The sequence below is a fragment of the Oncorhynchus nerka genome, linkage group LG24 (genome assembly GCF_034236695.1).
Source record: "Oncorhynchus nerka isolate Pitt River linkage group LG24, Oner_Uvic_2.0, whole genome shotgun sequence".
Lineage (NCBI taxonomy): Eukaryota > Metazoa > Chordata > Actinopteri > Salmoniformes > Salmonidae > Oncorhynchus > Oncorhynchus nerka.
This window is the reverse complement of record NC_088419.1, coordinates 84,161,205-84,176,277: the sequence shown is the minus strand read 5'-3', so window position 1 is coordinate 84,176,277 and position 15,073 is coordinate 84,161,205. Positions and strand designations below refer to the sequence as shown.

At 44.9% G+C, this 15,073-nt stretch overlaps 1 protein-coding gene across 2 annotated transcripts in view; it reads left to right on the top strand.

Moving 5' to 3' along the window:
• LOC115123456 (low-density lipoprotein receptor-related protein 8-like) overlaps nucleotides 1–14,516 on the top strand; it is a 421,425-nt gene extending 406,909 nt beyond the window's left edge. Inside the window, exons 17-19 of one of the 2 annotated variants that reach the window (XM_065009221.1) lie at nucleotides 2,941–3,009; nucleotides 12,424–12,596; nucleotides 13,927–14,516. In XM_065009221.1, the coding sequence (XP_064865293.1) occupies nucleotides 2,941–3,009; nucleotides 12,424–12,596; nucleotides 13,927–13,965 (281 nt within the window). In that variant the 3' untranslated portion in view covers nucleotides 13,966–14,516. Of the gene's footprint in view, nucleotides 1–2,940; nucleotides 3,010–12,423 lie in introns of both variants that reach the window. The other variant, XM_065009220.1, reaches the window with a different exon arrangement.
• The last annotated feature ends 557 nt before the right edge of the window (nucleotides 14,517–15,073 follow it).

The following is a 15,073-nucleotide window of genomic DNA, read 5'->3' as shown; positions in this document are numbered from 1 at the left end:
CTCAGCCACGCTCAAGGTACTAAACGATATCATAACCGCTATCGATAAAAGACAGTACTGTGCAGCCGTCTTCATCGACCTCGCCAAGGCTTTCGACTCTGTCAATCACCATATTCTTATCGGCAGACTCAATAGCCTCGGTTTCTCGGATGACTGCCTTGCCTGGTTCACCAATTACTTTGCAGACAGAGTTCAGTGTGTCAAATCGGAGGGCATGCTGTCCGGTCCTCTGGCAGTCTCTATGGGGGTGCCACAGGGTTCAATTCTCGGGCCGACTCTTTTCTCTGTATATATCAATGATGTTGCTCTTGCTGCGGGCGATTCCCTGACCCACCTCTACGCAGACGACACCATTCTATATACTTTCGGCCCGTCATTGGACACTGTGCTATCTAACCTCCAAACGAGCTTCAATGCCATACAGCACTCCTTCCGTGGCCTCCAACTGCTCTTAAACGCGAGTAAAACCAAATGCATGCTTTTCAACCGATCGCTGCCTGCACCCGCATGCCCGACTAGCATCACCACCCTGGATGGTTCCGACCTTGAATATGTGGACATCTATAAGTACCTAGGTGTCTGGCTAGACTGCAAACTCTCCTTCCAGACTCACATCAAACATCTCCAATCGAAAATCAAATCAAGAGTCGGCTTTCTATTCCGCAACAAAGCCTCCTTCACTCACGCCGCCAAGCTTACCCTAGTAAAACTGACTATCCTACCGATCCTCGATTTCGGCGATGTCATCTACAAAATGGCTTCCAACTCTCTACTCAGCAAACTGGATGCAGTCTATCATAGTGCCATCCGTTTTGTCACCAAAGCACCTTATACCACCCACCACTGCGACTTGTATGCTCTAGTCGGCTGGCCCTCGCTACATATTCGTCGCCAGACCCACTGGCTCCAGGTCATCTACAAGTCCATGCTAGGTAAAGCTCCGCCTTATCTCAGTTCACTGGTCACGATGGCAACACCCATCCGTAGCACACGCTCCAGCAGGTGTATCTCACTGATCATCCCTAAAGCCAACACCTCATTTGGCCGCCTTTCGTTCCAGTACTCTGCTGCCTGTGACTGGAATGAACTGCAAAAATCGCTGAAGTTGGAGACTTTTATCTCCCTCACCAACTTCAAACATCAGCTATCCGAGCAGCTAACCGATCGCTGCAGCTGTACATAGTCTATTGGTAAATAGCCCACCCATTTTCACCTACCTCATCCCCATACTGTTTTTATACTGTTTTTTTTAATTTTTTAATTTTATTTATTTACTTTTCTGCTCTTTTGCACACCAATATCTCTACCTGTACACGACCATCTGATCATTTATCACCCCAGTGTTAATCTGCAAAATTGTATTATTCGCCTACCTCCTCATGCCTTTTGCACACATTGTATATAGACTGCCCATTTTTTTTCTACTGTGTTATTGACTTGTTAATTGCTTACTCCATGTGTAACTCTGTGTTGTCTGTTCACACTGCTATGCTTTATCTTGGCCAGGTCGCAGTTGCAAATGAGAACTTGTTCTCAACTAGCCTACCTGGTTAAATAAAGGTGAAATAAAAATTTTTAAAAAAGAGAATGGCAGGAAGAAGGAGGGCACGGCCTCTAGTAGAGAGAATGGCAGGAAGAAGGAGGCATGGCCTCTAGTAGAGAGAATGGCAGGAAGAAGGAGGGTACGGCCTCTAGCAGAGAGAATGGCAGGAGGAAGGAGAGGTGTTTAAAGGCCCAATGCATTTTATTTTTCTCAATATCAAATCATTTCTGGGTATTAAATAAGTAATGATAAAACATTTACTAAAATAGCTTCTTAGCAAAGAGCAATTTCTCAAGCAAGAATTTTGATAGGACTGTCTGAGAGTAGTTTGAGTGAGTGGCCTAATTGGACGAGCTTAATGGGAGGGATTGTAACCTGAAGACAAGCTGTTATTGGCAGAGAGGTTTGAAACTCTCTTTGTTATTGTTCTATTAACTTATATCACCTGGTGTTGTTGCCAGGCAGGCCAAAACTCCATCCCACCAAAACAGCTCCTTACACTGAAACAGTATTATCATTGTTTTTACAATTTCACAATTTTGTGGAAATATATATACACAACACAGGAAAATGATGTTTTGCACTGCAGTGGGCCTTTAACTGTGTCTCACTTTCTTCTTAACACTTTGTCTTTCTCTTTATTCTTCTTTTTGTCATTCTGCTCGCTCTCTCTCTCTCTCTCTCCCTCTCTTTCTCTTTTCCTCCCCCTCTCGCTGTCTCTCTCTCTCTTTCCCTCCCTCCCCCCTCTCTCTTTCTCTTTTCCTCCCCCTCTCGCTGTCTCTCTCTCTTTTCCCCCTCTCTTTCTCTTTTCCTCCCCCTCTCGCTGTCTCTCTCTCTCTTTCCCTCCCCCTCTCTCTTTCTCTTTTCCTCCCCCTCTCACTGTCTCTCTCTCTCCCTCCCCTCTCTTTCTCTTTTCCTCCCCCTCTCGCTGTCTCTCTCTCCCTCCCCCTCTCTGTCTCTTTTCCTCCCCCTCTCGCTGTCTCTCTCTCCCTCCCCCTCTCTTTCTCTTTTCCTCCCCCTCTCGCTGTCTCTCTCTCCCTCCCTCCCCCTCTCTCTTTCTCTTTTCCTCCCCCTCTCGCTGTCTCTCTCTCTCTCCCTCTCTCTTTCTCTTTTTCTCCCCCTCGCTGTCTCTCTCTCTCCCTCCCCTCTCTCTCTTTCTCTTTTCCTCCCCCTCGCTGTCTTTCTCTCCCCCTCCCCTCTCTCTTTCTCTTTTCCTCCCCCTCTCGCTCTCTCTCCCTCCCCCTCTCTCTTTCTCTTTTCCTCCCCCTCTCGCTGTCTCTCTCTCTCCCTCCCCCTCTCTCTTTCTCTTTTCCTCCCCCTCTCACTGTCTCTCTCTCTTTACCTCCCCCTCTCTCTCTTTCTCTTTTCCTCCCCCTCTCGCTGTCTTTCTCTCTCAGCTGGGAATGACCACTACCTCCTGGGTAACAACATAACAGTGGCGGTTTTGGGTATAGTGATTCCTATAGGTGAGTACCAGTCTACTGTATCATATAATGCCTGTCTGCTTCTTCCCGCTTCTCTGTCTGTCTCTGCTTCTGTCTCTGCTTCTGTCTTGGTCTCCCCTGCACAAGACGTTGCCTGGTCTGGAAGATGTGAGTGTGAAAGTGTGTTTTTGGTGTATGTGTGTAATGTGTGACAGGAATGTACAAATAACTGCCAAAATAAAGGAAACATTTGAGTAAATGAGGGACCCAAAGTATTTTAAAAGCAGGTGATTCCACACAGATGTGGTTCCTGACTTAATTAAGTAATTATAGTTTTTTACAATCGCTAGGACCCATTTCTCAATATTTAGGTCACTTTTTCAAAACTTTTCACACAGTTTTCTTAACCAACTTTCAGCTTGGCACAGCAGTTAATTTCACATCCAAAATGCACTAAAACTACGAAAACACTTCATACTTGTCTCAAATCAACTCATTCTTCCATAACACTAGCAAAGGTTGTCACCCAACAAGCACACGTTGTAACTCATAAAACAATGACCTAAAAAACACTAACAACAGGTAGCATTACACAATGTTTTCTTCTGTAAAATGTATTTACAGAACAAGAATGACACCTCTCTACTGTTTAGAATTCACTGCAGTATATGTTACAGGAATTAATCCGACATGATGCAATATGCTTCAATGTGTTTAATGTCATTTTTTGGCATTGAGTGATTCCAAAATACAATCATTTGTATATACACCATCTACTGATACAGATACAGTAGCAATGGTAGTCAACTCGGTCTTCTGCATTTTGCCACAGGTTGTCATCCACATCACATCTTATGTCATCTTGGGCAATACACCTAGGAAAGAATATTTGGGCATGCCTGGTCCACCCCGGGCAATCTTCTGCAGATATGTCCAGGCATCTAGCATTCATTGCGTCCTGGAGGGACATTTGATCATGTAGATGGTGGTCATAAACCTTCCACCTCCATGAGGAAAATAATTCCTCTATGGGGTTGAGGAATGGAGAGTAAGGTGGGAGGAACATAATTCCTCTATGGGGGTGAGGAATGGAGAATAAGGTGAGAGGAACATAATTCCTCTATGGGGGTGAGCAATGGAGAATAAGGTGAGAGGAACATAATTCCTCTATGGGGTTGAGGAATAGAGAGTAAGGTGGGAGGAACATAATTCCTCTATGGGGTGAGGAATAGAGAGTAAGGTGGGAGGAACATAATTCCTCTATGGGGTGAGGAATGGAGAGTAAGGTGGGAGGAACATAATTCCTCTATGGGGGTGAGGAATGGAGAGTAAGGTGAGAGGAACATAATTCCTCTATGGGGTTGAGGAATAGAGAGTAAGGTGGGAGGAACATAATTCCTCTATGGGGTGAGGAATGGAGAATAAGGTGAGAGGAACATAATTCCTCTATGGGGTTGAGGAATGGAGAGTAAGGTGGGAGGAACATAATTCCTCTATGGGGTGAGGAATGGAGAGTAAGGTGGGAGGAACATAATTCCTCTATGGGGTGAGGAATGGAGAGTAAGGTGGGAGGAACATAATTCCTCTATGGGGTTGAGGAATAGAGAGTAAGGTGGGAGGAACATAATTCCTCTATGGGGTGAGGAATGGAGAGTAAGGTGGGAGGAACATAATTCCTCTATGGGGTGAGGAATGGAGAGTAAGGTGGGAGGAACATAATTCCTCTATGGGGTGAGGAATGGAGAGTAAGGTGGGAGAAAAAGTGACACCATCCTGGGATGGGCTGCAAACCACTCTGTGACTGTATGGGACTGGTGAAATGACACATTGTCCCATACAATTACAAACGTTGTTCTATTTCGCCCCACTGCAACGCTGTCCTCACCTGGCACAACCTTCCATAGAGGTCATCCAGGAATGAAATGGGACGCTCCGTGTTGTATGGCCCAATTAGTGGTTAGTGTAACAGAAATCCATCAGAGGATATTGCAGCAGACATTGTGATGTTGTCCCCTCTGGCCCGGGACATCCACAGTGGCTCTTTTCCCCAATCACATTCCTTCCTCGCTGCCGTGTTTTGGCCAAGTTGAAACCAGCCTCATCCACAAAGATGAATATGTGGGGTGTTTGCCTGGCTTCAATCTCCATGACTCTCTAAAATAAATCCACAAGGCAACATAAGAGTCAGGGTATTACGGTAGTTGGCATTATACCTAAAAACATGCCGCAGTGTGCCTCTGCCCTGTTTGGTTTTGTTCAAAACCAGTTCTGTATTTTATAGTCACCTTACCTGGACACATCGGTTCCTGTCAAAGGGGACACCTGCTTCATCCTGATGTGATGTTAGAGTTGATACGCTTACATTGTCAATATTTCCAAATGTAATGTCTGCCAACACTGTCCAGAATCTCTGTGAGTTTTATGCCATTGTTTCTGATGACCATATCAATGATTGCAGTTTCCTGCACAGCAGTGAAAATCCTACCTCTCCCACCTGTGTGAGGTAGCCGTTGGGTCCTAAGCATAAATACAAAAACAATTACACACAAGTGGGTTTGGAGGCTTTGCTCAATTGACTTGTGTAATGTGCAGTTCAGTCAGATGCAGAATAATGCACATCTTACCTGTTGTTTTGCCTGACATTTCTCACAATAGATGCCACTGTTGAGCGTTGCAGATTTGTCTGCACTCTCAGACCAGCCTCTCTCAGACCAGCCTCTCTCAGACCAGCCTCTCTCAGACCAGCCTCTCTCAGACCAGCCTCTCTCAGACCAGCCTCTCTCAGACCAGCCTCTCTCAGACCAGCCTCTCTCAGACCAGCCTCTCTCAGACCAGCCTCTCTCATTGATAGATCATGATTTATTACATGATCAGTTATAGCAGCCCCTAATCTCATCTGAGACTACAGCTCTTGATCTTCCTCTCAGTCTTCTTCCACCACGCGTACGTACTCCTCTCCCTCTCCCAGCCACTCTTCTTCCTCTCCCAGCCACTCTTCTTCCTCTCCCAGCCACTCTTCTTCCTCTGTCAGCCACTTTTCTATCTCTGGCTGGGTCCATGTTTACATTACAGTACAGCATTATTCCTAAGATGTCTCCTTTTGTATCGATGGTAATGACATTGAAAGACTAACACCAGTGTAGGTGTTCAGCTACAATGGAAATCAGCTGTGGTTGGTCTAATTGTTTTGATAGTATTTCATTTTTTAGATGTGGAATATATTTCAATATGGCATTACTGTAGAAATGTAGCAAATTGCTGTCTTATTAAATGATGTGTTATGTTAGGTTTTGAACTTAAGTTTAACAGTTTTGAAAAGAGTATGTAAACATGTGCAAATTGGCCTGTAGGTACATAGCGTTTTGGTGGTGGTTGTGTCTGAGTGAGAAAAGAAATCATGAAATTTGAAAGATGTCATTTGAAAATGTCATTGAATGCATTTTGTCCCAAAGCAATTAAAATGATCCACAGTTTAGCCCACATACACTGCTATTGTGCTCACTGTGTGAAGAGTTTTGAAAAAGTGACCTAAGCATTGAGAAATGGGTCCTAGCGATTGTAAAAAATAAACTGTCTACCATGGCTGGAAGAAGAGATCTCAGTGACTTTGAAAGAGGAGAGTCTCAAAGGAGCATAGGGTGTGTGTGTGTGTGTGCATGCGTGCGTGCGTGTGTGAGTGTGTGTGTGCGCGTGTGTGTGTGCGTGTGTGCGTGTGTGTGTGAGTGTGTGTGAGTGTGCGTGCGTGCGTGTGTGTGTGCGTGCGTGAGTGTGCGTGTGAGTGAGTGCGTGTGCATGCGTGCGTGTGTGTGCGTGCGTGCGTACGCGTGTGTGTGTGTGAGTGTGTGTGCGTGCGTGTTTTAGAGGTCAACCGATTATGATTTTTCAATGCCGATATCGATTATTGGAGGACCAAAAAAAGCCAATACCGATTAATCGGCCAATGTTTTATATTTTTTTATTTGTAATAATGACAATTACAACAATAATGAATGAACACTTATTTCCCAATCAAGGGAACCAATTCCCTCCGGTCTCCGACCGGATGTTTTGGTCGAGCTCTCTCCGGACATTTTTTCGAAACGGACAGCTAAAGAATTTACATCGCCTCCTGATGAATTTTATCGCTTATTAACGTGTACTAATACCTAAAGTTGCATTACAAAAGTATTTCAAAGTGTTTTGTGAAAGTTTATCGTCGACTTTTTGAATTTTAAAAAATGACGTTACGTTATGAAACGCTATTTTTTTCCGTTTATCACACAGTCTACATAGAACAATATCTAGGCTATATATGGACCGATTTAATCGAAAAAAAGACCCAATAGTGATTATGGGACATCTAGGAGTGCCAACAAAGAAGATGGTCAAAGGTAATGAATGTTTTATATTTTATTGTGCGGTTTGTGTAGCGCCGAATATGCTAATTATTTTGTTTACGTCCCCTGCGGGTCTTTTGTGGTGTTACATGCTATCAGATAATAGCTTCTCATGCTTTCGCCGAAAAGCATTTTAAAAATCTGACTTGTTGCCTGGATTCACAACGAGTGTAGCTTTAATTCAATACCCTGCATGTGTATTTTAATGAACGTTTGAGTTTTAACTAATACTATTAGCATTTAGCGTAGTGCATTTGCATTTCCAGAGCTCTAGATGGGACGCCTGCGTGCCAGGTAGGAGCAAGAGGTTAATATAATACATCAATACAATCAATTTAGCCTCAAATAAATAATGAAACATGTTCAATTTGGTTTAAATAATGCAAAAACAAAGCGTTGGAGAAGAAAGTAAAAGTGCAATATGTGCCATGTAAGAAAGCTAACGTTTCAGTTCCTTGCTCAGAACATGAAAACATATGAAAGCTGGTGGTTCCTTTTAACATGAGTCTCCAATATTCCCAGGTAAGAAGTTTTAGGTTGTAGTTATTATAGGGATTATAGGACTATTTCTCTCTATACCATTTGTATTTCATTAACCCTTGACTATTGGATGTTCTTATAGGCACTTTAGTATTGCCAGTGTAACAGTATAGCTTCCGTCCCTCTCCTCGCTCCTCCCTGGGCTCGAACCAGGAACACAACGACAACAGCCACCCTCGAAGCAGCGTTACCCATGCAGAGCAAGGGGAACAACCACTCTAAGTCTCAAAGCGAGTGATGTTTGAAATGCTATTAGCGCACACCCCGCTAAGTAGCTAGCCATTTGACATCGGTTACACCAGCCTAATCTCGGGAGTTGATAGGCTTGAAGTCATAAACAGCTGCTGGCAAACGCACAAAAGTGCTGTTTGAATGAATGCTTACGAGCCTGCTGGTGCCTACCATCGCTCAGTCAGACTGCTCTTATAACATGATAACACACAGAAATATGAGGCAGAGGTCATTAATATGGCCGAATCCGGAATCTATCATCTCAAGAACATGACGTTTATTCTTTCAGTGAAATACGGAACCGTTCCGTATTTCATCTAATGGGTGGCATCCATAAGTCTAAATATTCCTGTTACATTGCACAACCTTCAATGTTATGTCATAATTACGTAAAATTCTGGCAAATTAATCAAACTGTTGCATATACACTGACTCTGGGTGCAATGAACGCAAGAGAAGTGACACAATTTCACCTGGTTAATATTGCCTGCTAACCTGGATTTCTTTTAGCTAAATATGCAGGTTTAAAAATATATACTTCTGTGTATTGATTTTAAGAAAGGCATTGATGTTTATGGTTAGGTACACATTGGAGCAACGATACGCACCGCATCGATTATATGCAACGCAGGACACACTAGATAAACTAGTAATATCATCAACCATGTGTAGTTAACTAGTGATTATGATTGATTGATGGATTGCTTTTTATAAGATAAGTTTAATTCTAGCTAGCAACTTACCTTGGCTTCTTACTGCATTCGCGTAACAGGCAGTCTCCTCGTGGTGTGCAATGTAATCAGGTGGTTAGAGCGTTGGACTAGTTAACTGTAAGATTGCAAGATTGAATCCCCAGAGCTGACAAGGTAAAAATCTGTCGTTCTGCCCTTGAACGAGGCAGTTAACCCACCGTTCCTAGGCCGTCATTGAAAATAAGAATGTGTTCTTAACTGACTTGCCTAGTTAAATAAAGATTAAATAAAGGTGTAAAAAAAATATATATATATATAATAACAATCAAATCGGCCAAATCGCTGTCCAAAAACACTGATTTCCAATTGTTATGAAAACTTGAAATCGGCCCTAATTAATCGGTCATTCCGATTAATCGGTCGACCTCTAGTGTGTGTGTGTGTGTCTCAGTCACCAGATCTCAACCCAATGTAACACTTATGGGAGATTCTGTAAATTCACATTCAGGTGTTGCTCCAGCATATCATAACAGCCCATGTCAACACATAGGCCTGTCAGTTGTAAAAACATTACTGTACATTTAGATCAAGAGCTCATCAAAATAACATCAGGGATTAACCCCCCCTTAAATCAGATTTGCATATTTCCCATGTTATCACATATTACAGGATATAGACCTTAAGATCGCGAACACTGATACAGCTCTATAATAATGTCTGAATTGACTGGCGATCGGCATAATGTGTAAATGACCTTGCTCTAGCATACATTCTGTCAATAATTGAGTCTTTAAAATGAGATATCCCTAACCCCGGCCCATTAAATACATCCTACTATTTCTCCCATCCACCCCTCCTTCCTTCCCACCCTCCGTTCCCGCTTTCATATCTCTCAATGGTTCATTTCATAGGTAATATTCTCCCCCACTCCTCTCTCCATCATTCCCCCTTTCATACACTATATGGACAAAAGTATGTGGACACATTCCAAAATCTCATTCCAAAATCCTGGGCATTAATATAGAGTTGGTCCCCCTTTGCTGTTATAACAGCTTCCACTCTTCTGGGAAGGCTTTCCACTAGATGTTGGAACATTGCTGTAATAACAGCCTCCACTCTTCTGGGAAGGCTTTCCACTAGATGTTGGAACATTGCTGTAATAACAGCCTCCACTCTTCTGGGAAGGCTTTCCACTAGATGTTGGAACATTGCTGTATTACAGCCTCCACTCTTCTGGGAAGGCTTTCCACTAGATGTTGGAACATTGCATTTATTACAGCCTCCACTCTCCTGGGAAGGATTTCCACTAGATGTTGGAACATTGCATGTATTACAGCCTCCACTCTTCTGGGAAGGATTTCTACTAGATGTTGGAACATTGCTGTAATAACAGCCTCCACTCTTCTGGGAAGGCTTTCTACTAGATGTTGGAACATTGCATTTATTACAGCCTCCACTCTTCTGGGAAGGCTTTCCACTAGATGTTGGAACATTGCATTTATTACAGCCTCCACTCTTCTGGGAAGGCTTTCTACTAGATGTTGGAACATTGCATTTATTACAGCCTCCACTCTTCTGGGAAGGATTTCCACTAGATGTTGGAACATTGCTGTAATAACAGCCTCCACTCTTCTGGGAAGGCTTTCCACTAGATGTTGGAACATTGCATTTATTACAGCCTCCACTCTTCTGGGAAGGCTTTCCACTAGATGTTGGAACATTGCATGTATTACAGCCTCCACTCTTCTGGGAAGGCTTTCTACTAGATGTTGGAACATTGCATGTATTACAGCCTCCACTCTTCTGGGAAGGCTTTCCACTAGATGTTGGAACATTGCTGTAATAACAGCCTCCACTCTTCTGGGAAGGCTTTCCACTAGATGTTGGAACATTGCTGCGGGAACTTGCTTCCATTCAGCTACAAGATCATTAGTCAGGTCGGGCACTGATGTTGGGTGATTAAGTTTGGCTCGCAGTCGGCGTTCCAATTCATCCCAAAGGTGTTCGATGGGGTTGAGGTCAGGGCTCTACGCAGGCCAGTCAATTTCTTCCACACCGATCTTGACAAACCATTTCTATATCCACCTCACTATGTGCATGCTGAAACAGGAAAGGGCCTTCTCCAAATTGTTGGCACAAAGTTGGAAGCACAGAATCGTCTAGAATGTCATTGTATGCTGTAGCATTAAAGATTTCCCTTCACTGGAACTAAGGGGCCTATCCTGAACCTCCTCCACCAAACTTTACAGTTGGAACTATGCATTGGGGCAGGTAGCGTTCTCCTGGCATCCGCCAAACCCAGATTCGTCCGTCAGACTGCCAGATGTTGAAGCGTGATTCATCACTCCAGAGAATGCATTTCCACTGCTCCAGTGGCAGAGAGCTTTACACCACTCTAGCCAACGCTTGGCATTGGTGATCTTAGGCTTGTGTGTGGCTGCTCGGCCATGGAAACCCATTTCATGAAGCTCCCAAAGAACAGTTCTTATGCTGGTGTTGCTTCCAGAGGCAGTTTGGAAGCAACCAAGGACAGACGATTTTTACGTGCTTCAGCACTTGGCTGTTCTGTTCTTGTGCTGTCTACCACTTCGCGGCTGAGCCGTTGTTGCTCCTAGGTGTTTCCACTTCACAATAACAGCACTTACAGTTGACCGGGACAGAAATTTGACAAACTGACTTGTTGGAAAGTTGGCATCCTAAGACAGTGCCACGTTGAAAGCCACTGAGCTCTTCAGTAAGGCCATTCTACTGACAATGTTTGTCTATGGAGATTGCATGGTCGTGTGCTCAATTTTATACACCTGTTCGCAACGAGTGTGGCTGAAATAGCCAAATCCCCTAATTTGAAGGGGTGTCCACATACTTTTGGCCATGCAGTGTATCTCTCAATAATTATTTCCATGGTTAATTCTCCCTCGATATTGCTGGAGATCTTCAGATCCAAGCTATTTGGAGAGGAAAGTCTGATTGAGAACATCTTAATTGAGTGTTTACATAAGAACAAAGGGATTTCTGGGGGTTCAGGCCCTTAATCATAGAGGAGTCTCCAGTGCCCCCCCATAATAGACCAATTAGTCTGGGTCTTCCATGGGAATACCGCCACTCCACGTCTGATGGGGGAAATTAGGACTGGGAACGCCAGCCAAAGCTGAGTGGAGAAGCCAGACATATACCCTCCTCCCCAGCCCCCATTTCCTTTTCCTGGAATACCGCTATACCCAGCCATGTTTTGAACTTGTGTGTAGGCTACAATATGTGAGCGCGTGTGTGTGGTTTGGTTGTACATGTGCCATGCATGAGTGTGTGTGGCTATGTGTGTGTGGGCTTGGGATTGGGTGTGCTTGCTTCTGTGTGCATTTACATGGGTATATTTGTGTGTGTGTGTGTGTGTGTGTGTGTGTGTGTGTGTGTGTGTGTGTGTGTGTGTGTGTGTGTGTGTGTGTGTGTGTGTGTTCATTGCCGTTTGTTATGTGTGGTGATACTAGGATGTGTTTGTATGCTAAAGCACCGCTCTGTCTCCCCTGGCTGTGTTAACGCTCCCGCCGTGTGTGTGTGTGTGTGTGTGTCGCTGTGTGTGTCGCTGTGTTTCATACATGCAGTTCCTATCCTTGCCACAGTGATCATCGGCATGCTCTGCACCGCCGGATACCTGATCTGGTGTAACTGGCGCCGGAAGAACACCAAGAGTATGAACTTCGACAACCCTGTCTACCGTAAGACCACGGAGGACGACGATGACGAGATTCACATCGGTCGTACTGGAGAGTCTATCGGCCACGTCTACCCCGCTGTGAGTGGCAGCGCTCACCAGCCATTCCTAGCCCTGCCCCTGGGGGGCGGGATCACAGACAGCAACTCCCATTGGTACTCGGGGGCTCCCATGCATCCCACCGGCAAATGAGATGAGATGGGGTGGGACTTGGAGATAGAGAGAGCGTTGGAGTGTGTGGGGGTGGGAGAGTCTCCAAGACAGGGACAGGCTTACATCCTCACACACACACTTAAGTCACAAAATCATTCCAAAAACTTCCTTGGTCAAACACAGATGTTGAGCCCTTCATCACCAGCCCACCACCACATTATCTTCACCTTCATTCATCATATAGTCTATTGGGTCTCTATCCATCTCCACATTCTGTGTTTTGACAGTGTGTGTCACTGTGTTGTCGTTGTGCGTTAGGGAGGCACAGCGTCCTCGGTTGTAGCTTTACTCTCTCCTCTATGAAGACTTAGTGAAGGGAGCGTCAAACCTGCTCATTCCCCTTTGGAGTGTAAATTAGGCAAAAGGGGAACAGTAACCAGAACAGAAACAGCACCTTAGATGACAGGACAATCTTTAATCATATTCATTTATTCCTGATTATTCTTGTTTTTAATGATATATTTCTCTGCATGAGCGTTTAGTTTTTCTAGCAGTGTACTTGTAAGGTATCTTAAACAGAGATCTGCTGGTAAACATGAACAAGACAGCGGTGGGAGGGGTTAGCGCTGGGATCAGTTTGCATGGTGACACGCATTGCTGTCGTGGCGTGGTAGAACAGAGGGAGAGAGGGGTGGGACTCTGGCTACATGATAGTTTATACACACACACACACCTGGTATGCTACAGTGCTGTGCTGAGAGGTCATGTTGAATACCACCTCCTCTTAAGAATGGGTAGTGGGGGAGGAAACAAGATTCCACCTGGGCTTTCCCTCTTCTCCTCTCTCCTCTCCTATCTCCTCTTCTCCTTTCCTGTTTTCTCCTCTCTTCTCCCCTCCATCCTCTCTCCTCCTCTCCTCTCTTCATGGTGTTTCAGTTAGATAGAGACATCAGAATGTCCTGAGGTGGATCTCTGTACGCCCTTGCAGCTCTCCCCACATCACTGCCAAATCAGTGTGCTGAGGATAGAGGGATGAGAGGAGGAGTGGGATCTGCATTAAGGAGAGCTTCTCTCTTTTGCCCTGTCTCTATGTTGCTCTCTTTCTCTCACTTTTAGTTCTCTCCCTCTTTATCTTTCTGGTCCTCTCTGTCTCAGTCTCCCTTTCAGCTCTCCTTCAAACACACACTGACACACAGACAGACACACACACACTGACACACAAACACTGTGGTAACGTTGTTTTATCTGCTCTCTGCAGCGCGTGGCGCTCAGTCTGGAAGATGACGGACTCCCCTGAGGGGCACGCCGTGTCTCCGCCCCGTCCCTCCATATCCCGGGGTGACCACACTGCAGAGCGAGGGGGGCACAGAGAGAGAGAGTGAAAGAGAACCTGCTCATACAGTACCCTAACCCCCCAAGGACGGGGGGGGGGTATATTTTACTTATACGTGTACCCCCCAACTCGTGTCTCTAAAACACATCCTCTCTCTCTCTTACACCTAACTGTAATGTCCTACTACTTTACTACTAGTTACTACTGCGCTGTCCTCTGCTCTTCTCTTAGCCCCTCGTTAGTTAGTTAGGTAGTTCCTGTAGTTAGATGTAGTGCTGAATGCTACTGTATGTCTTACTGATGACTAACCTCATTGCCCATCAGTGCACATGTAAATAGAGGCTGGTTCTCCCTGATTGGACTACTGTACTGTGCCAGCAACAGGGGAATGGCCAGCTGTATTTAATTATTATTTTGTTTTGACTTTATTTATTGTTTGTGTTTGCTGGTGAAAATATGATCGGGCCAGGCCTGTGCCACTGAGGATAGGCTACGCATGGCTAGAGCCAAGTGGAATGAGTGTAGGGATGGGGGTATTGGGGGTATTTTGTGTGGGGGGGAGGGGTGTGCCAGAGGGCAGCGCCACAGGAAAAAGCAGCAGGGCAGAACTCGGGTAAGGGAGGATTATGGGTAATCTGCTCTGCTGGCACCCAGAGGTACACAAAAGTTACTAGATAATGACCAGGGGGAAGGGGTGGGATGGGGGTCGGAGGACGTTTTTTAAACTAGGAAGATTTGGTGGTACACATTCCCTGCTGTTGGTCTCTGTATGAGCAGAGATGTTTTCTCTCCAACTTTGGAAGACGTTTTACGGACTCTGTAGAAGAGGGTCCCACTACTGATTTAAATGGAAGGAAAATGACAACCCAATGAAGAAACAGAACTGAGCACTGGATTTGTGTTAGATTGCCGGCCAGAATCACAGTTTATGAGTTGAATACAGTTGTATATCAGTCAGGGTATCCACTAGCTTCCACTACCATTTCCTGTCTGGTTAGTTCCCATACTCACGTCTTCCATACTGAGGATATATTTCAGTTCTCAGTGTAATAAGGAGTGGCTGGACTACTAG